Consider the following 23128-nt stretch of genomic DNA (forward strand, 5'->3'; position numbering starts at 1 on the left):
GGTTACCTTTCGCCCATGATCTATTAAAAAGAACCTTTATCATCTGAGGATGTATCTTCCAATGCTGTGAAACCAGTTGTGACTTTTGAAAAAAAAGTATTCTGTGGCCAATGTGGAGTATTTCTTGAAAAAATGTGTGCCTGGTACTTCCTTTATTTCTGGTTATTCAAAACAATGTGAAGCAGAAACAGGATACAGCCCCAGAATTTGCTTTATTGTGTGCAGGTAATTGCTTGAAATCTTCAGACATACTGGTCAGTGTATCCATACAATCTCTAAGCTGAGTCCAGCCTATCTACCAAATCTAACAACTAAGTGCAAAACTCTTGGACACTCAGAAAACTCAACAAAAGCCCTGCAAAGGAAATACTGTGTAATTCCTGCTGCATATGTGATAACAGAACAGCACCTAGTTTCTTATTCAGCTGTGGGTTACATGAAAGCATACAAAAACTATGAAATGAATCATCACTTTTATGGATTTATTTATTTATTTATTACTGTTAGAAAGCCACTATTACCAACCCTCATGTTATCCTGAAAAGTATTCTTTATATTTTCCTTACAGGTGCACCTTCAGCTCCACCACCATTATCTCTCTCTCTCTCTCTCTCTCTCTCCCCTCCCCCCCCCCCCCCCCCCCTGTGTGTGTGTGTGTGTGTGTGTGTGTGTTTTATACACCCAACCTCTTCATGATTGTACCACTTGTCCTTACAACCTGAAAATTGTTAAGATTTAATAATCTTATCAAACAAATATCTGGAATTCAATTTTTTCTTGATTACTGCATTATAATTTATTGTTTTATTCATTTTGTATTTCCATCAGTATTCTCAGCTACTCATACATTTCAAAAGAAAGGAGTGTTGTTATTTTCCATAAAAACTGACCACACCATTTCTTTAATGGTTCCAAGCTGTAATTACAGATGTGATATTTTTATTTTAAAAATCACAAAATCTTGTTGCAATTATTTATGCAGTACAATAGTAAGTAGTAAAAAACCTCACTTGGATAACAGAGTAGGGTGCAGTACTATGAAAATATGCATAAATCACTTTGTAAACATACTGCAAATATGGTTTCAATAATTTAGATATTATAAAATGTCAGTGCTGTCATACATAGAAGCAAGGCTCAGGAATGATAGCTTCTAAATCAACATTTACTATGATACAGACAAACATAAATACTACATCCAACAGTTGTAGCTTATCACAAAATACTGTCTAAAGTTTTTACACTTCACACAAACACTTAGAGCACGATGAGAGTTGTGGGAGTTCACTTTTCAGGTATTTGTGAATGCTGCAACAAGTTCAGTGATTCAGAAAATCAAAAACTATTCTGCATAAGAATTCCACATCTAACTTGAAAGACACTAACAATCATCATGATGGTTCAGCTGGAGTATGTATTGATCTATGTTTTCTCATGTCACTACGCTGTCGGAAACCTTTTCCACATATATCACATATATTAGGTTTTTCACCAGTGTGTATCCTTTTGTGAACAACGAGGGTATGGGAACGTTTAAAGGCTTTTCCGCAGATATCACAAGGAAATCGACGTTCTCCTGTGTGAATCATGCGATGCTGATAGTACACTTGCCCAGTCCGAAACTGTTTGTTGCAGAATTCACATTTGTATGGTTTTTCTCCCGTGTGGGTACGACGGTGATTATCACGATCTGCCTTTATACGAAAAGCTTTACCACATAAGTCACACTGATGTGGTTTCTCACCTGTGTGGAGCAGAGCATGTGTGTATAGGGCAGATGTCTGTGTAAACCTCTTGTTGCACACAGTACATGCATAAGGTTTTTCTCCTGTGTGAAGTCTCATATGAACTGTGAGTCTCTGATTATCTGCAAATTGCTTTCCACAAACTTTGCAATTATAAGATGCATGGGGCTTGTGTTCCCTGAGGTGTTTTGTAAAAGTTCGTTTGTCAACAAAAATATTGCCACAGGCTTCACATACAAACATAACAGAATTATCTGAAGTTTCTTTGGTTTTCAGTTTCAATTCACTATCTGTATGTATTTTTCTATGAACTCGAGCTTCATAAAGTGTATGAGATGCTTCCTTGCAGACACTGCATACATAAGGTTTTTCATCGGGATGTTCTCGTTTTCGATGCCTTCCTAATGCACGAAGTACTGAAAAAGACTTTCCACAGTATTCACAAGCATGCTCCTGTGCACTTTCAGAAGTAGATTTTGTACCCCAGTGAGATGAACGATGATTCAGGACATCAGACGAACTAGTGAAAGTTTTGTTACAAGTCTTACAATGATAATGTATAAGAGAGGGTAAACGTTTGGATGTGCTACAGTCAGAATGATGTGCTTGAATGTGCTGTTTTAATATACTTAAGCGTCCACAACACATACCACAGTAGTCACACTGATACGGTTTTACAGACATGTGTGTCACATAGTGGCCTTTTAGAGTTTCCCTGTCATAAAATTTGCGCCCACAAAATTCACATGCAAAAGGTCTTTCACCAGTGTGAACTCTCATATGTGCTGCTAATCTTGAGTTGGAGTACAATCTTTTATGACAAACTGGACATGCAAATGGTCTCTCACCATTATGAACCATACGAGTGTGATAGTATAAAGCACATTCATTATCAAATTCCCTTGCACACTTTTCACAAAAGTTAGCTCTGGCACCCTCATGGAATTTCATATGAAATGCTAGCCTTTCCTCTGAATTATACGACTTTGTACATTGCTTGCAATGAAATTGTTTTGTTTCAGGAGTAATACATGAATGTTGGAGGTATGTTTTTTCCCCATTAAATCTCCTATTGCATGTAGGGCAGACCAAACGCTTACCTCTTGATTTCAGTTTAACTTCCTCTATCTGGTGATCCTTAAAATGGTTGACAAGGTCAGCTTCAGTTTTAAAAGATGTACTGCACAAGCTACATGGATGCTTGTCAGTCTCACTGTGCTCCTTTGCATGGTTCAAGCAAAGATCAACACTTGGAAATGTATTATTGCAGATTATACAAGTGTAGTTAACCTCTGTGTCTACATCCTTTACATTATCAAAGTTTTTTATAAGAGTTTCTTGGTTGTTGTCATGAGATTCGAAGCTATGATACACTTCACCTGCTTGTGGGTTTAACGTATCCACAATAATATCAGCATCCTCTAAAGCATTTTCCATATTCCACCAATCAGAATAATTTTCATCTGTTGTGTTACTATCATCATCAATTTTAGATAAAGCAAAGTTATCAAGTGAAGGATATACAAGATTTGATTCATCACTTATGTCATCTATTATATGTACATCTATATAATCAACATCATCTTCTTCTTCTTCTTCATCATCGTCGTCTTCATCTTCCATATCAGAATAGGTTGAACTTTCCATAGGAGTACAGGTTTCAAGGTCTTTGACAATATTCTGAGCACTGACACTTCCTTGACAACAAAGAGGACAGCAATAAGAAATTTCTGTTGCATCTAAATCTTTTACAAAATCAGTATCCAACTCAACTTGAGGATTGGCTTCCTGTGTATTATTTTTCTCCAACTGACTTTTGTGTTCAGTAGCTTCTATTTTTACCAGTACATCATTCACTGCTTGCGGTGCACAATTTTTGTTTGAGTCATCTATGAGATCACCATTGACTTTAACACTCACATGAGATGCACTTGCAGCATATAAATTAAATTCATTTTCATCTGTTCTCTTGTCGTCCAGATTCTTAGTTACTGATGAACATGAAGAATTTCTCTCTGTACTGTCTGCCATCATATGCTTATTCTTTAGTCCACACTTCTGTGTTCTTGAATGTGACCTAAAACAAAATTGTTTACTGGAATCACCTGGTTTTTAAACTGATAGGTGTACAACATGCAGAAGATAACCACCACTTACAACAGTAGCTTGAAAGTTGATAACTATATTTGTGAGGTTGTTACTATCTGTGTATCAAACAGCTTTTCGGCAACTGGTGGCTTCCTTCTATATGTCACCAATTACTTTCAGTACAAAAAATAAGTGTTAATGTGTAAATTACAAGCTATCACATATTTTTAGAGAGATACAAAAGGTTAAAGTTAGCAATTGTGAAATATGTAGCTGTTTGAGGATTGTAAGGTGATACAATTCTAGGTCTTTTACCTCTTAACTTAAGAAGAAAGGAAACAGCAAAAGTAAAAATCTATACAACAATAGCAGAGGCAGAAATTGAAAAGAAGAGAGTAAACCACTCACATCTTTGGCTAATGGAAGATTTATTATGCATCACAGCAAGCGCAAACCCACACACACACCCACACACACACACACACACACACACACACACACACACACAAAGGTAATAGCTGAGATTCACTCTCCTTAATTAACCTTGTGATGGGAGCCACTGCTCAAAGATTAGTATTGATAAATTTATCCATGAAATAAGCAAACCACAGTGATACATAAATATAAACACCACACACAACTAAAAATTAAAACATGAAACACATTTTTAAAAAGTTTTGGGAGAGGTCAGGAAGATAGGATGGATACGGAGGGAAATCTTAAGATTATCTCATCAATATTTACAATCTGACAACTGTGAACTGACTCAGTTTTAGTACTTTCTTGTTTAAAATCTAAACACCAAGTAATCACTGCATTAAAGTGAATTGCATTTTTGAATCATGGCACCAATCTTGTTGATTCATTCGTATACAGTTAGCACACAAACTAAAATCTGGCAGAATTGATTCCAACCATAAGGCCTGCAAACAAGACAAAATACTTGCAAACCATGTAATACTGTAGTACAATTACATTAAGTGGTATTTCACTAAAGACAGAAAGTTTCCTGTACTGGGGATATCATATAGCTCTGCAATTTATTTGGTCCATCTCTAATGAATTACCCGGAAACCTACAATCTCTCTTATTTAATGCAGTGTGCTCTTCAGCAGGAGGTAAAAAATATCATGCTGCCATAAAATGCCTAATATTACTGTTCAAGGTAGTGACAGAAAAATTCATTTGTAAACTGCTTTCTTGAAAACAAAGTCAACATGTGTACATGTTGCGTAGTAACTGAGAAGTGAAATGTTTAATATGGACACTGTTGCTTTATTTGCCTCATAATTCTTGCTAGTAGCTGGGCAAATGTTGAAATCAACATGACGCGAGATCTAGCAGAAAGCATTTCTGCAGAACATCTTCCTTAAATCCCTGGAATCTCTATTCCTTTCAATGCAGCCATTTCTTCACTATCCTGTAATGTTTTATTGCCATTCTTGGGAACTAAGTCATATGTATATCAGCAGATTATCTTCTCTACGGAATTTGCCAAATGATGTACCCCTTCCTGTACCTTTATCTCTGAGTTTCTGTACATTTCTTTGTATTACATTTTCAAGAAGGAACTATTATTTTCTAAGAAAGAAAAAGGGAAATAATTCTATTTCCTGAAAATCTTACAACTATCGTCGCCATTTCTAAGCAGCACAAAAAAAGACAGTTCTCAAATATTTTTATGACCACAAGGGCTTACTTCTTATATTAGTTAGGCTGTAACATGTTGTAGTTATGTTGCAACAAGCTCTGCATAACTGGTTTTAGCGAAGTATGAATGTCAGATGTGGGCAGTGCAAATCACTATGAGATAGGGAATTTGTAATTGTGTTATACGACCATTACTGGTATTTGATGACTTGAAAAACATGTCAAATATATTTACAACAGCTACAAACCTTAATGATTATACAATAATATGTCATGGGCTTTGAAAGCCCATTTAAAATTGAAGGATAAGAAAATACAAAGACCTATGGTTTTAAAGATCATAAAGAGAATGCATACTGTATAGATATCTTAACAGCCTGAAAATGGTGAGACAAAAGACAGAAACCCATATTTACTGCAAGCAAGAAGCAAACCTAAACTAGGTAATGTCATGAAGCATGTGGTGGCTTAATCACCACTCTTCACCAGATTGCTTCTGCATAAAAGCACTTTACACAATATTATGAAAATTTCATACACAGCAAATAATTAATCACTACCTGGAATATATTATTTCACACAAATTCTGTACTGGTCATTTTCCCTCTGCTACCAACTCTTCCAATGCTCTTCACACTGTGACTGTTCTGGAAATCATTAACAACATTTCAACATTTTACATGTCTATATCAGAGGATTCGCTCAATTAAAAAACAATGCTGAAATAGATTAACATTGTTTTTTGCATGTTCATAGTATTCACCTTTCTCTCTTGTAAACAGATATACACGAGACAGGAACATAGTCTTTGAAAGCGGAAACTTAATGGCAGCATCAACCAACAGGATCGAAGGACAGCTTACGGTAATATTATCATCTTCATTCGTGTCACAGATAGATAAAATGAAAAAGACATGATGTGTTAGCATACTTTACATGTTTTAAAAAAATCTCATACTACTGAACAAAGCAAACTACAGACCCAGCAGCCATGGGAACTAACTCTGATTATGTGGCTAGATACCGCCATGCTCCAGTTAAAGTGCAAGCTTGCCGTTACAAAACTGAATTTATTGGCAAGGAGAAGGAGAAAGCAATGACAATACAGGTGGAAAAGGAGAGAGAACACACTAGCAAAACATTACAGTTGAGCAAGTCAATGGTGTGCAAATTATGACAGGAGGGATACGATGTTGGGATCAGTCGAACTGAATTATTTACTCCAAAGAAAAAGCAGCAAAATGAAGACAATAAATACCACTATGCTATTACATGGATGAATGCATAATTTGGCAGCAATTTCTGCAATATTATGAACAAAAGAAAGAGACACCAACTTGGTGAGAAATTCTTGGTTAAGTCATTTAGAACTGAGCTTCAAAGCTAGCAACAAAATTCTAACTAGGAGAGACTTTGGAGTCAGCAATGGGGTTGGAGAACAGACTGAATGCTGATGTGGTTTAAAGTGCACAGTATTTCACCTTAAAACCAATCATACTGGTGATTCTTCATTCAAGAGATGTTGGCGACATGAATTTACTTACCAAGCATTAAAACGGTCACAGTCTCTATAACAATGGGATAGTGTAGTGTGTAACATCACAAGCTAATATACTCAGCAGCATGAATTCAATTTTACTATAAAATGAATTTTGTTATTCTTCTCTCTTTCTTTACTCTTGCTTTTCTTTTACTTTTGATAACAGCTGATAATTTCCTTCATTATGTTAGTTACAAAATAAAAATTAAACAGATAAAATGTAATTAATTTACATTTAATATGCAGCAAGCACACACAAAAAATTTATACAGGGTGGTCCATTGATAGTGACCGGGCCAAATATCTCACGAAATAAGCATCAAATGAAAAAACTACAAAGAACGAAACTCATCTACCTTGAAGGGGGAAACCAGATGGTGCTAAGGTTGGCCTGCTAGATGGCACTGCCATAGGTCAAACGGATACAAACTGCATTTTTTAAAAATAGGAACCCCCATTTTTTATTACTTATTCATGTAGTACATAAAGAAATATGAATGTTGTAGTTGGCCCACTTTTTTCACTTTGGGGTAGATGGTGCTGTAATAGTGACGAACGTATAAGTATGTGGTATCACGTAACATTCCGCCAGTCCGGACGGTATTTGCTTCGTGATACGTTACCCGTGTTAAAATGGACCATTTAACAATTGTGGAAAAGGTCAATATCGTGTTGATGTATGGCTATTGTGATCAAAATGCCCAACAGGTGTGTGCTATGTATGCTGCTTGGTATCCTGGATGACATCATCCAAGGGAACAGGAAGTGTTCAGCCACATGTGAAATGTCAACCACGAACTGAAACAAATGATGATGCCCAAGTAGGTGTTTTAGCTGCTGTTGCGGCTAATCCGCACATCAGTAGTAGACAAATTGTGCTAGAATCGGGAATTTCAAAAATGATGTCAGTGTTGAGAATGCTACATCAACATCGATTGCGCCCGTACCATATTTCTATGCACCAGGAATTGCATGGCGACGACTTTGAATGTCATGCACAGTTATGCCACTGGGCACACGAGAAATTACAGGACGATGACAAATTTTTTGCACGTGTTCTATTTAGCGACAAAGCATCATTCACCAACAGCGGTAACATAAACCAGCATAATATGCACTACTGGACAACGAAAAATCAACGATGGCTGCGACAAGTGGAACATCAGCAACCTTGGCAGGTTAATGTATGGTGCGGCATTATGGGAGGAAGGATAACTGGCTCCCATTTTATCAATGGCAATCTAAATGGTGCAATGTATGTTGATTTCCTACATAATGTTCTACCAATGTTATTACAAGATGTTTCACTGCATGACAGAATGGTGAAGTACTTCCAACATGATGGATGTCCAGCATATAGCTCACGTGCGGTTGAAGCGGTATTGAATGGCATGACAGGTGGATTGGTCGTCAAAGCACCATACCATGGCCCGCACGTTCACCGGATCTAATGCCCTGGATTTCTTTCTGTGGGAAAAGTTGAAGGATATTTGCTATCGTGATCCACTGACAATGCCTGACAACATGCGTCAGTGCATTGTCAATGCATGTGCAAATATTACAGAAGTCGAACTACCCACTGTTGAGAGAAATACCGTTACATATATTGCCAAATGCATTAAGGTTGACGGACATCATTTTGAGCATTTATTGCATTAATGTGGTATTTACAGGTAATCATGCTGTAACAGCATGCATTCTCAGAAATTATAAGTTCACAAAGGTACATGTATCACATTAGAACAACTGAAATAAAATGTTCAAATGTACCTACATTCTGTCTTTTAATTTAAAAAAACTACCTGTTACTAACTGTTTGTCTAAAACTGTGAGCCATATGTTTGTGACTATTACAGCGCCATCTTTCACAAAGCGAAAAAGTGGTCCAACTAAAAAATTCATATTTCTTTACGTATTACACGAATATGTAATAAAAAATGGGGGTTCCTATTTAAAAAAACGCAGTTGATATCCGTTTGACCTATGGCAGCGCCATTTAGCGAGCCAACCATAGCGCCATCTGGTTTCCTCCTTCAAGCTAGACAAGTTTCATTCTTTGTAGTTTTTTTTCATTTGACGCTTATTTCGTGAGATATTTGGCCCGGTCATGATCAATGGACCACCCTGTATACCATGTTATGATTCATAATTTTCAAACTAACTGTTTTCATAACAACATTGGTAACATAAATTGTTCTCATGCCACAAATGTTATATGAAGGACACCTTGACACCACGGTATATGATTGTCAATAAACTTAATTGGAATTTATGTCATTAATGTTCTGTAATATAGTGTTTAAATTCAGTGGCCTTCTTCCTTACTTTAGATCACCAACACATTTTGACTCCAATGACAATATCATATGACTGGCATCGAACCTAAAATCTACAGTGTCAATAAAGCATTATATACACACAGCTCCATCACCATTTATTATGCAGACACCATTTTAATGGATCGAAGGTAAATTGATCTCAGCCAGTTATCGAGTATGATATCTCCCAGTTGAAGACCCATAAGTGTAAACAGCTTTACTGTGACCTACGTGGCACCTTAAGCTATAGTATCATTCAGTTTGTTTTCTGTTCTAAAATACTCATCCTGAATCTCATCCTACATAGGGGAGAAAAATTGTTCTCTCTACGATTTTTTTTGTTTTTAAATTGCCATAATAAATCATGTATGAACAGGATGTTATGCACACTAATGTATAAACAGGAGATGCTGTGGAAACGTTGTTTCCAAAAATCTCAAAAAATTCTTCACCGATTTATTTCAGATTTTCAAACGATAGAGAGAGGGAGGAGAAGGAGATCTGCGCAACTGCACATTGTGTACACACACACACACACACACACACACACACACGTGCTCCGCAGAAATGATTACCATTTGAATAATGTTGGCCTGCGGCTTCAAGGTCAACACCACCTACCGATAAAATCTGCCTAAGGGTCTCATTTTTGCTATAAACCAAAGGTAATGGATCAGTGTGACTTGAGCAGACATGCAGGGGGCTTCGCAGACATATGCGTGAACCATACCGTCATATCAGTGAGTTATTGGCATTAATGGCATGAAAAAATGTGATGCATCAACCCAGGAAATTGCTGCTCATGTGAGACAAAGTGTTTCGGCAGTGTAACGGGTGTGTGCAGAATCGTTCACAGAAGACTGTAGAACATGATGAGATGGGTCAGGTTGCACCACCCAGACTACTCCCTGAGAAGATCAACACCTCACCCAAATTGCATTGCAGGAGAGATCTGCATCCTCCTTGGCTCTGGCACAACAGTGGAACAGTGTAACACATTGTACACTATCAGCGGTGACAGTCTGTCACCGTTTATTATGGCATAGTGTATGAGCACATTGTCCACTTTTCCTCCTACCTCCGATGAATGTGAAAAAGCATGCTAGATGGCAATGGTGTACGGAACAATGTCACTGGGGACAGGAATGGCATCAGATGGTGTTTTTGGACAAATCCAGGTTCTGTTTGTTTGAATTTGTTAGAAAATGATGGTCACATTTGGGTTCACTGCAGACGGGGAGTGGCATCACAGTGAGTGCATTCGCACAAGATATACAGCACCAACTCAAGGCCTTATGGTGCAGGGTTCTATTGGATAGAATCACAAACCAGTTAGCTACATCTACGTATCTGTGTATTACACTAGTAATATACTAGAACAATTTTCTAATATTTTTTTCATTATTACTGTACTTACAAGCAGTGACTGGTAGGCTTCTCATAAAGAGAGACATTACTCATGAATATTATGGGTGAGGACTTTCTATTATGACAGTGATTATCAATGATGATACGGATACTGAAACAATGGAGATTGTCAAGCAGAAGATGGCATTGCTGCACTGTACATGCCATGTGGCAAAGCCCCTGATGGTGACCTGCCCATAAAACATGCAACACAAACTGTATTCTATTCTATGGTGTGCTTCCTGCAAATCCCATGTTGTGTTACAATGGCCCCAGCCCAAATTTACTACAACTGTAAGCACTTTTAGAAGCACATATATAAGTGCCTTTAACAACCATCTGCCTTACCACAGGACTGAAATGGATTTTGCATTGACAGATTCATTTCACTGCACTACCACCATTATTTATATCTTACAATACTAGTTGCACACTACTAATAAACAACTCTTATAAACTTACAAAATGGCAGACAAGAATATCAGAATCTTGTATGGAATGCAAAGTGATAGCAATTAGGAGCTGCAAAAGCAGCAGTTATTAGAACACCAGCTCCACAACCTGTCTGAAATTTGGATCCCATTATATACCACAGTACTGTATAATATTTTTTTTTATTTTTGTCATACCATGGTATAATAAAAACTGAACTGTCACAAAAGGTGACTGGTTGCAGTTACTTCTGAAAACCTTTATTTTTGAACATGCTGATCTCTTAATGTAAAAGCAGCAAAACAATGTGGAACACAGGACTTCCAGTTCTCAGTAGAGTCATTTCTGAAAACTTTTATTTGTCACTGCTGGTGTTCCACATCCATTATAGATTGTTGTTTGTTGTGGTCTTCAGTCTGAAGGGTGGTTTGATGCAGCTCTCCATGCTACTCTATCCAGAGCAAGCCTCTTCATCTCCAGATAACTACTGTAATTGACATCCTTCTGAACCTGCTTACTGTATTCAGCTCTTGGTCTCCCTCTACAATTTTCACTTCCCACAATACCCTCCAATATGAAATTTGTGATTCATTGATATCTCAGAATGTGACGTCTCTATCAATCCTTTCTTCTCGTCAGATTGTGCCACAAATTTCTTTTCTCCCCAATGCTACTCAGTACCTCCTCCTTTGTTATGTGATCTACCCATCTAATGTTCAACATCCTTCTGTAGCACCATATTTCAAAAGCTTCCATTCTCGTCTTGTCTAAATTGGTTATTGTCCATGTTTCACTTCCATACATGGCTACACTCCATACAAACACTTTCAGAAAAGACTTCCTAACACTTAAATCTGTATTCGATGTTAACAAATTTCTTTTTTTCAGAAAAGCTTTTCTTGCCATTACCAGTCTACATTTTATATCCTCTCCACTTCAGCCATCATCAGTTATTTTGCTGCCCAAAAGCAAAACCTTTTTTTCTACTTTAAGTGTCTCATTTCCTAATCTAATTCCCTAAGCATCACATGATTTAATTCAACTACAATCCATTATCCTTGCTTTACTTTTGTTGTCTTCAAGAGACTGTTCACTCTGTTCAACTGCTCTTGCAAGTCCTTTGCTACCTCTGACAGAATTACAATATCATGGGCAAACCTCAAAGTTTTAATTTCTTCTCCTTGAACTTTAACTCCTACTCCTAATTTTTCTTTGGTTTTCTTTACTGCTTGCTCAGTGTACAGATTGAATAACATCAGGGATAGGCTAGAACCCTGTCTCAGTCTCTTCTCTATCACAGCTTTCATTTCATGCCCCTTGACTCTTGTAACAGCAATCTGGTTTCTGTACAAGTTGTAAATAGCCTTCCACTCACTGTATTTTACTCCTGTTACTTTCAAACTTCAAAGAGGATATTCCAGTCAACATTGTCAAAAGCTTTCTCTAAGTCTACAAATGCTATAAACATACCAACAGATTTGCTTTTCCTTAACCCATCTTTTTCTACCTTGACCATAGCCACAATGTTCCCCTATAATAGTTAAGATTATTTTTCAGTTTCAATATTGAGGTCCCCATTCTCGCTTCCAAGATGTTTGTACCAGCACAGAAAGCAACATGATGAACAAAATTTATATGTACAGCAAAGGAAAGAGAAAAGATTACTTGTTAACTCAGAATTAGATAGAAATCAGATAGATATATAGTAATGCACATCATATTTTTCACTGGGGGGTGGGGGTAAGGGGAACCATGCAATGGGTCTACAAATGTAAACTTCACGAATGACGAAGATGAAGCACAACATTAAAAAAAAAAAATTATTTGGTCTTGCTTTAGAGAATTTAGATACTGCATTGTAATTTGGCACTTTGCACTGTACAAACTACAAAGATACAGTGTATTAAAGAGAAAATACATTATTCTGAATCTGAGTCTGCATTAAAGAAATCAGATAATTTGGCTCGTTTCACTTTTCACGCACTACGTATATACACTTCATTTTGCAAACTTATTAATGTATTCAGAGCTTTTTCACTACAACTTTTCACACTGATGTCATGCCTGCACACATCGACTGCACTTAACACTTCACTCAATTTAGGTACTTCAAGATTCAATTTGCCGTCTCTGTCCCCATCACAGTCACTTGCAACTGGTCCACTTTCTTGGTCATCAGCACCAATAATCTCTATCCCGTAGTTCCACACACATAGCAAGATTATCATCCAAAAGTACAAAATCGTCAAAATCTGCACCCTCCAGTAGAGATAGGCCATCACCATCATCATCATCAGTGGCAGTCTCTTCCAGTAAGGCACCAGCTTAACAGAAACATTTGTTCATTGTGGAGGATGCTACCAGCTGCCAGGCAGCTGAAATAAATTCAATCGCTTGTAATAAGTTAATGGAGAGATTTTCAATTCCTGCATCAGTCAGTGCTATCAAATGTTGAATCAATTTTTTTCTATAATGCACTTTGAAATTTGCAATGCTGCCAAATTAAGCAGATGTAGAACATTAGTGCAATTTGGAGGAAAAAATTCCACTCGAACATTTTCCACAACTACTTGAGGTGGATGTGCTGCACGTCGATTGATAAGAAGCAGGATACTCTTTTTTTCTTTTTCATTATAATGTCCAGTTTTTTAATCACTGTTCTATTAAAATCATACTCATCCAATAATTTTGATTGGATTCATATTCTGTAGGTTTTGTCTTTTACACCTTTGAAACATCTTGGTTCCTTATATTTTCCTATCACAATTGAGGGAAGTTTGTCAGATTCATCTGCATTTGTGGCAACAAGGACTGTCATGCTAATTTTACTTTTATTCCCTTGATAATATTTTACTGGGAAAAAAACTATAGACCTGACTGGTCTAATCAAAGTTGTAGATGTTCTGAGATTGATAATCTCTTAAGATATCTGGCAGAATCTCATCAATCCAGTGTTGCACTGTGACACCATCCACAGCTTTCAATTCACTGGAAACTGTTCTCCCTGTGATTCTGTGTTGATCTTTAAATCCATGTAATCATCCTGATGAAGCCTTGAAATCAGCAACATTGCTCACACTGCTAGCTAAATCTATTACCTTTGCTTTCAGCATGTTGTTACTGATTGGTAGATCTACAGCCTATTTTTACTGGAACCATGTAAAAAGTGCCTTTTCCTAATCTACGTACTATATCTCCCTTTTCACTGATGGTTGCATTTTGTTGATTTTGCACCTAATTTTAAAAACTTGTTCAAAATACTGTTTCTTTTGCTGATAACTGTACATTGAGAGATATATGCAATTCGTAAGTCTGATGCAATTTCAGATTTTTTTTTTGTGTGGATCAGCATCCACATCTTGTATGGATTTTACTTTCTGATCTATTGTTTAACTTTGCCATTTTCTGCTCTCCATGACTGATCAAAAGTGACTGAATGATAGAACCACTGTTCACAATAAATGTCAACTGGCAGCTTTTAACTTCTCAATTGTTACCACAAAAGAAATTCTCATATTGGAAACAACAGTGACAGGAGTGTCTTTGTTCCTATTCCACCCATTCTGGTTAATTGTGTCTTTGTTCCTTGTCTTTGTGGCACTGTCCACTTGCTGTTCTTGCAAATGTCAAAAAAGTTATGTGAATTATAACAGGGCTTCTTTTCAAACAACAATGCTCATGTATTTATGCAAAATTCAATTTACTTCATTGGAATTTTTTATGTGTAACAGTGAATTACATAAAAAAGCATTACATATATATAAAGTTTAATTAACACTTTTTAAATTATATTTTGCTGTGACCAACAAAACTTTAAATGTAAGTAAGAATTACACAGAACAGATTTATGTATAAAACAGGTTAAACTGTATCACTAATTTTACTGAAACTTCATACAAGATCTCTGACAATTAAGCAAATTTGTCTGTTGTAAGTATGAAGAATTGTATACAGATGAATTAATTTGTAATTCTGTACTCCACCTTCCTATATTTAAGGAGATAAAAAAGAGGAATTATAATTATATGAATAATCCTTAAGATGTATCATAAATTTCTATCTAAATACATCTGCAAAAACAAATGAAACATTGAGTCTGTTTTGGCAAGCTACTTGTAACAAACATGGTGGTGAAATATGTGTGTGTCAAAGCAAAACCCAAGTTCAAGTTCAAACTCCTGACTCCTTACATGTGAATAGGGGTACAGTGACAATCAAATATTTCCAGGCTCTCAAACCCAGGATGTAAAATATTTATTCATTTACACATTTTGGTATGGAAATCACATTTCACAATGATACAAACTTAAGCAATAAACAGAGGCATATTCAATTATAAGCTACAGATTCATTCAGCAACCAAAAGATTCTAATCAAGAGTTAACTCATAGCTGACACACAGTCAAAAGCATATGTCAGGATTATGGCACATTATTTGCACTGGAGTTTGGTTCTGCTCAAAGTTTAAAGCTATCACCACCCAATCTATTTCTACTACAAATTTCTTTTAACATGATTCATAATGTTTGTGATCAGAGAAAACTGCAAGAAAGAACTTGATTAGCTAAATAGCATGGGGGCCACCAAAGCCAGTGAATGGGCCATACTTACTGACACATATACACAAACCAACAGTTCCTTATGTAGCTATGATGATGTCAAAAAAGTAAAAGAAATGTGTACTCCACTAGCGATGCATATTCCAAACTCCGTCACTGCCAGTTCCAAGCCCAGGGCCCCATCTCGCAAGTCACAGGGAAGGAGGAGGGGGAGGAGTAACAACCTGGTAAAAAAACCTGGGTTCATCTGGCTCCAGATGGTAGCACCCAGTAAGGGCCCCTACCTGGGTTACTGGGGAAACCTGGCAAACTGTCTCAAAGGCTGAAGAGGAATGTCAAGAGCAGAGAGAGTGGAAGAGCCACTGAAACATATCAGGTAGTGGCTGTACTCCATGTTTGGGGCAGCTACCAAAGGCATCTGTGTCCCCATGTCAGGGGCGGCCTGAACTCATTTTCTGGGGCTAACAACTTCAGTCGTATAACTGGACGGACACGAGCCATCGCAACAAAAAATATTTTAAGCTCATGTAATGGATTGCACTATGGAATCAAGATTACCCCAGGGGGACAATCCCCCATTGACCGAGGCTGACGCATTCGGATTCTGGAGGACCTGCCAAAAAGTGCATAAGGGAAGAGTCGGAGCTCACAAAAACCTCAAAGAAGATTAAAACTAAAAAGACTTTCAGAATTGGAACCATAAATGTACAGATAATGATTAAGATTGGTAAACTTAAACAGGTAACAGATGAGATGAAAGAGAGAAGCATTGGAATATTAGCGATGCAAGAAACAAGATACACTGACGAAGATACAGTGGAGTCAGAAGGCTTCATAATACTGAAAGGGAAACCAGGTGTTAGAGTGAGAAAGGAAAGACATGCACCTAGATGCTTTGGTACAGGGTTTCTAGTAGACAAGAGATATGAGGATGGCGTAACTGAAATGAAGAGCAGGTCAGAGAGGAGATCAACACTGACATTTCAAGCAGGGAACAAAAATTATACAGTAGTAAATGGACATGCACGTAGAAATGACAACAACAGGAAAGACCAGAAAGTTGCAGACAGCTTCTGGGAGGAGCTAGATCATACACTGAAAAACATTCCATATAGACATGTAAAGATACTCGTACGAGATTATAATGCACAGATTAGAAGAGAGAAGCAACATAAAGGAGTAGTGGGCGAGTACCCTGCACACCAGTGGACAAACAAAAATGGAGAAAGAGTAATTGAACTGTGTCGGGAACTCAAAATGAGATTGATGACAACACACTTCAGGGCCAAACTGAGAAAGAAAAAAGACATGGGGAAACCCATGCACGCGCCTTGGGGAATTCCAAATTGACTACATAGCAATCAGCTGGACAAACACTAAAGATATCATAAACACAAAAGTCAGGAAGAACACAAGAACAGAATCGGATCATTATCTTACAGAAGTTAAATGCCTTTGGATTCCAAACAGGGACAGACTGCCACAGATGAATAGAAGAATCGAAAACATAAAGGTAGACAAAGATAAATTAAGACAGAATAGATCCAGATATGAGGAAGGAATTGAATAATTCAATGAATGGGATGACATGAAGCAAAATATGGCAAAACAGGCTGAATTATGGGGAAAGGAAGAAAGGAAATTGAAGCACTGGTGGTGGAAGAAGGAAGGTGAGGAAACGGTAGAGACTCACAGGAAAGCTTGGAAAGACTGGAGCAGCAAGAAGGACCCAAAAAAATGGTAAGTTTTCTTAGGAGCAAGAAAGGAAGCAACCCGAACAATAAGATGGACCAGAAGACAGAAGATGAAGCAGGAACTGGACGAGATTGAGACCAACTTCAGGAAAAACAACAGCAGACACGTTTTTGGGAAATTAAAAGAGCATCTGATTGGATACAAGGGTAGAGAACTGTTTATAAGAGATAAGAAAGTGGAGCTGGCTGTTAGTGTGAAGGAGAACTGTAGGATTTCTGCAGAGTACTTTCACAACCTGCTGAACTGTGAACCAACTGAAGACGAGCTAGAACTGGGGGGCAGACAAGGAAGAGAGAGAGCCATGCCATCCAACCAGGGATGAAGTCACACATGCCATAAGCGACCTAAAGAATAATAAGGCAACTGGAGAAGATGGTATAGCAGCCGAGATGAGAAAGTGGGGAGTCAACAACACAATAGACAACATGACCAACATAATCCACCAGATCTGGAGAACAAAGAAGTTACCAGAAGGATGGAAGTATGCAACTGTAGTACCAATACATAAAAAGGGGGACAACAGAGATGCAAACAACGACAGAAGAATATTGCTACTAGAGGTCGGATACAAGGTGCTGTTAAAACTATTGCTCTAGAGAGTAGAACAGGTAGAAAGTACAGATGGCGACTGGCAAGCAGGAAAGAAATAGGATGTATAGAACAGTTATTTATCCTGAAGCAACTGATAGAACATAGGGCCTTAAAAGACAAAAAAGAAAATAGTAACCTTCATGGACTTCATGAAGGCATATGACTCCACTGACAGACAGACTCTTGCTAGGATCCTGAAGAACACAGGACTTGATGCAACTACACAAGAACTCATAAAAGAAATTCTGACAGACACAAATACAAGGGTGAGATTCAGAGGAGCTCTGTCAGAAGAATTTGAGATCAAGATTGGTGTTAAACAAAGAAATGGATTGTCACCATTGTTGTTCAGTAAAGTACTGGACAAAGTGATCAGGCAGTGGAGAGCGATAAATGAGGAAACAGGAATACCAAAGACCCATGTGGGGGACAAAAAGGACAACAGGGCTCAAGGGGACTGCCTAGCCCTTGCAGACGACATAGCAATAGTAAGTGAGATGGAAGAAGATGCAAAGACACAACTCGATAACTTAAGTAAGGTAGACAGGAAGGTGGGACTGAGGATCGCCTATAACACTGCAGCATTATACGCTGCTGAGACGATGACACTAGGAAGAAATGTGGCAGAACAACTAGAGAAAGAAAAGAGAAAAATACTGAGAAAAATACTACGTCCCAAAAGAGGTGGAGTCAGATGGACGCGAAGACCAAGGGAAGAACTGTACTGGAACATAAGAACAATATCCAGGGAAAACAGACTCAAAAGGGCAAAGTTTGCTGGGCATGTAATTAGGATGAGTATGGACAGAATGACGAAGAGAGTGTGGGACACAACAGGGAAGACAAGGGGAAACACAGGAACCAAGTGGGTTGTTTAACTTTGGAAGGACTGGTTGGAATTCGGGATCAAGTTCGAAGGAAAGGAAAATTGGAGGAACAAATATACACTGACCAATATGCCAGAGATCAATGACAGAGAAGAATACAGGAAAAGATTAGAGTGTCACCAGCGGAGCCAACAGGAGAAAAGGGCACTGAAGATCTTGGAAGAAGAGCGGGAGAGAAGAAGAGACAGAATGAAGAGGTTCTGGGAGAAGAGGAGGAAAATGCAGTCCACGGAGGGGCTACCTGTGGTCCTCCAGAGGCCGTAACGCAAGAAGAAGAAGAAGAAGATGCATATTGCATTCTATACTGTGATGAGCTACTTTAAAAACTGGCGTGTGGGAAGCTCTTCTTTTAAACTGATATTGCAGGCACATACCTGCAAGTGCTACTAGTTGCAGAGTCACAGTGAATTAATGTGTTAAATATGTCTTTTGCGGCCTTCGAACACAACAGTTAGTACATCTGCCATGTATCAGCAGTTAATGCAATAATTATGTGTTAACTAGATAAAATCATTGTTATCAGTGCAAAGTAAGATGATCATCTGAACCAAAGTGGATCTCAGGTGCAGCTGAAGTAAACAGTTTTTTTCAAGAGCAAATTGATTACTCGGATCTTGTTCTAAAAATAAAAACTGAAACAATGACTATGCGCAACGTACTTCACTCTTTTCATTCATGAGACTGAAAGGTAGTAAACAGTATGACGCAAGTGGATGTCATGTTTTTTGACTTCTGTAAAGCCTTTGACATGGTTCTGCACTGCAAATGGAATGTGTCAAGATTGAAGACTTCATATCAAACAGATTTCAACATGTCATTTTTAATGAGAAGCCACTGTCAGAAGCAAAACTGCATTACTTTAAAGGCACTGCATCCTCATCCCTATACATTTAATGAAATGCAAGCTGAAATATTACTTGTTGTTATTGTTGTGGTCTTCAGTCCAGAGACTGGTTTGATGCAGCTCTCCATGCTACTCTATCCTGTGCAAGCTTCATCATCTCCCAGTACCTACTGGAACTTACATCCTTCTGAATCTGTTTAGTGTATACATCTCTTGGTCTCTCTCTATGATTTTTACCCTCCGGGCTGCCCTCCAATACTAAATTGGTGATTCCTTGATGCTTCAGATTATGTCCTACCAACCGATCCCTTCTTCTTGTCAAGTTGTGTTACAAATTTCTATTCTCCCCAATTCTACTCAGAACATCTTCATTAACTATGTTCCCTCATTAGTTATGTGATCTAACCATCTGATCTTCAGCATTCTTCTGCAGCACCACATTTTGAAAGCTTCTATTCTCTTCTTGTCTGAACTATTTACTGTCGATGTTGCACTTCCATACAAATACTTTCAGCAATGACTTCCTGACACTTAAATCTATACTCGATGTTAACAAATTTTTCTTCTTCGGAAATGCTTTCCTTGCCATTGCCAGTCTACATTTTAATTCCTCTCTACTTCAACCATCATCAATTATTTTGCTCCTCAATTAGCAAAACTCCTTTACTACTTTAAGCGTCTCATTTCCCAATCTAATTCCCTCAGCATCACCCAATTTAGATGGACTACATTCCATTATCCTTGTTTGCTTTTGTCGATGTTCATCTCCGCCCCCCCCCCCCCCCCGCCGCCGCCAATGAACCATGGACCTTGCCATTGGTGGGGAGGCTTGCATGCCTCAGCATTACAGATAGTCGTACCGTAGGTGCAACCACAACGGAGGGTTATCTGTTGAGAGGCCAGACAAACGCGTGGTTCCTGAAGAGGGGCAGCAGCCTATTCAGTAGTTGCAGGGGCAACAGTCTGGATGACTGACTGATCTGGCCTTCTAACACTAACCAAAACGGCCTTGCTGTGCCGGAACTGCGAACGGTTGAAAGCAAGGGGAAACTACAGCCGTAATTTTTCCTGAGGGCATGGAGCTTTACTGTATGGTTAATGATGATGGTGTCCTCTTGGGAAAAATATTCCGGAGGTAAAACAGTCCCCCATTCGGATCTCCGGGCAGGGACTACTCAAGAGGACGTCGTTATCAGGAGAAAGAAAACTGGCATTCTACGGATCGGAGCGTGGAATGTCAGATCCCTTAATCGGGCAGGTAGGTTAGAAAATTCTAAAAGGGAAATGGATAGGTTAAAGTTAGATATAGTGGGAATTAGTGAAGTTTGGTGGCAGGAGGAACAAGACTTTTGGTCAGGCGAATACAGGGTTATAAATACAAAGTCAAATAGGGGTAATGCAGGAGTAGGTTTAATAATGAATAAAAAATAGGAGTGTGGGTAAGCTACTACAAACAGCATAGTGAACGCATTATTGTGGCCAAGATAGACATGAAGCCCACGCCTACTACAGTAGTACAAGTTTATATGCCAACTAGCTCTGCAGATGATGAAGAACTTGAAGAAATGTATGATGAAATAAAAGAAATTATTCAGATAGTGAAGGGAGATGAAAATTTAATAGTCATGGGTGACTGGAATCGGTAGTAGGAAAAGGGAGAGAACGAAACGTAGTAGGTGAATATGGATTGGGGGTAAGAAATGAAAGAGGAAGCCGCCTGGTAGAATTTTGCACAGAGCACAACTTAATCATAGCTAACACTTGGTTCAAGAATCATAAAAGAAGGTTGTATACATGGAAGAAGCCTGGAGATACTGATAGATTATATAATGGTAAGACAGAGATTTAGGAACCAGGTTTTAAATTGTAAGACATTTCCAGGGGCAGATGTGGACTCTGACCACAATCTATTGGTTATGAACTGTAGATTAAAACTGAAGAAACTGCAAAAAGGTGGGAATTTAAGGAGATGGGACCTGGATAAACTGAAAGAACCAGAGGTTGTACAGAGTTTCAGGGAGAGCGTAAGAGAACAAATGACAGGACTAGGGAAAAAAATACAGTAGAAGAAGAATGGGTAGTGTTGAGGGATGAAGTAGTGAAGGCAGCAGAGGATCAAGCAGAAAAAAAGACGAGGGCTAGTAGAAATCATTGGGTAACAGAAGAAATATTGAATTTAATTAATGAAAGGAGACAATATAAAAATGCAGCAAATGAAGCAGACAAAAAGGAATACAAACGTCTCAAAAATGAGATCGACAGGAAGTGCAAAATGGCTAAGCAGGGATGGCTAGAGGATAAATGTAAAGATGTAGAGGTGTATCTCACTAGGAGTAAGATAGATACTGCCTACAGGAAAATTAAAGAGACCTTTGGAGAAAGGAGAACCACTTGTATGAATATCAAGAGCTCAGATGGAAACCCAGTTCTAAGCATAGAAGGAAAAGCAGAAAGATGGAAGGAGTATATAGAGAGTCTATACAAGGGCGATGTAATTGAGGACAATATTACGGAAATGGAAGAGGATGTAGATGAAGATGAAATGGGAGATGTGATACTGCATGAAGAGTTTGACAGAGCACTGAAAGACCTAAGTCGAAACAAGGCCCTGGGAGTAGACAACATTCCATTAGAACTACTGATGGCCTTGGGAAAGCCAGTCCTGACAAAACTCTACCATCTGGTGAGCAAGATGTATGAGACAGGCGAAATACCCTCAGACTTCAAGAAGAATATAATAATTCCAATCCCAAAGAAAGCAGGTGTTGGAATATGTGAAAATTACTGAACTATCAGTTTAATAAGTCATGTCTCCAAAATACTGACGCGAATTCTTTACAGACGAATGGAAAAACTAGTAGAAGCCAACCTTGGGGAAGATCAGTTTGGATTCAGTAGAAATATTGGAACACGTGAGGCAATACTGATCCTACGACTTATCTTAGAAGCTAGATTAAGGAAGGCAAACCTACGTTTCTAGCATTTGTAGACTTAGAGAAAGCTTTTGACAATTTTAACTGGAATACTCTCTTTCAAATTCTGAAGGTGGCAGGGGTAAAATACAGGGAGCGAAATGCTATTTACAATTTGTACAGAAAGATGAACATCAACAAAAGCAAAACGAGGATAATGGAATGTAGTCGAATTAAGTCGGGTGATGCTGAGGGTATTAGATTAGGAAATAAGACACTTAAAGTAGTAAAGGAGTTTTGCTATTTGGGGAGCAAAATAATTGATGAGGGTCGAAGTAGAGAGGATATAAAATGAAGACTGGCAATGACAAGGAAAGCGTTTCTGAAGAAGAGAAATTTG

General features: G+C 38.1%; 1 protein-coding gene across 5 annotated transcripts in view; it reads right to left on the reverse strand.

Annotated features, from left to right (window-relative positions):
- Window positions 1-736: 736 nt before the first annotated feature.
- Window positions 737-23128, reverse strand: part of LOC126188863 (zinc finger protein 345-like) — a 113847-nt gene continuing 91455 nt past the window's right edge. For 3 of the 5 annotated variants that reach the window (XM_049930507.1, XM_049930509.1, XM_049930508.1), the window contains one exon: window positions 738-3822. In XM_049930507.1, coding sequence (XP_049786464.1) covers window positions 1392-3822 — 2431 coding nt within the window. In that variant the 3' untranslated portion in view covers window positions 738-1391. Of the gene's footprint in view, window positions 3823-23128 lie in introns of all 5 variants that reach the window. The other 2 variants (XM_049930510.1, XM_049930511.1) reach the window with 1 other exon arrangement.

The sequence above is a fragment of the Schistocerca cancellata genome, chromosome 5 (assembly GCF_023864275.1).
Source record: "Schistocerca cancellata isolate TAMUIC-IGC-003103 chromosome 5, iqSchCanc2.1, whole genome shotgun sequence".
Taxonomy (NCBI): Eukaryota; Metazoa; Arthropoda; class Insecta; order Orthoptera; family Acrididae; genus Schistocerca; species Schistocerca cancellata.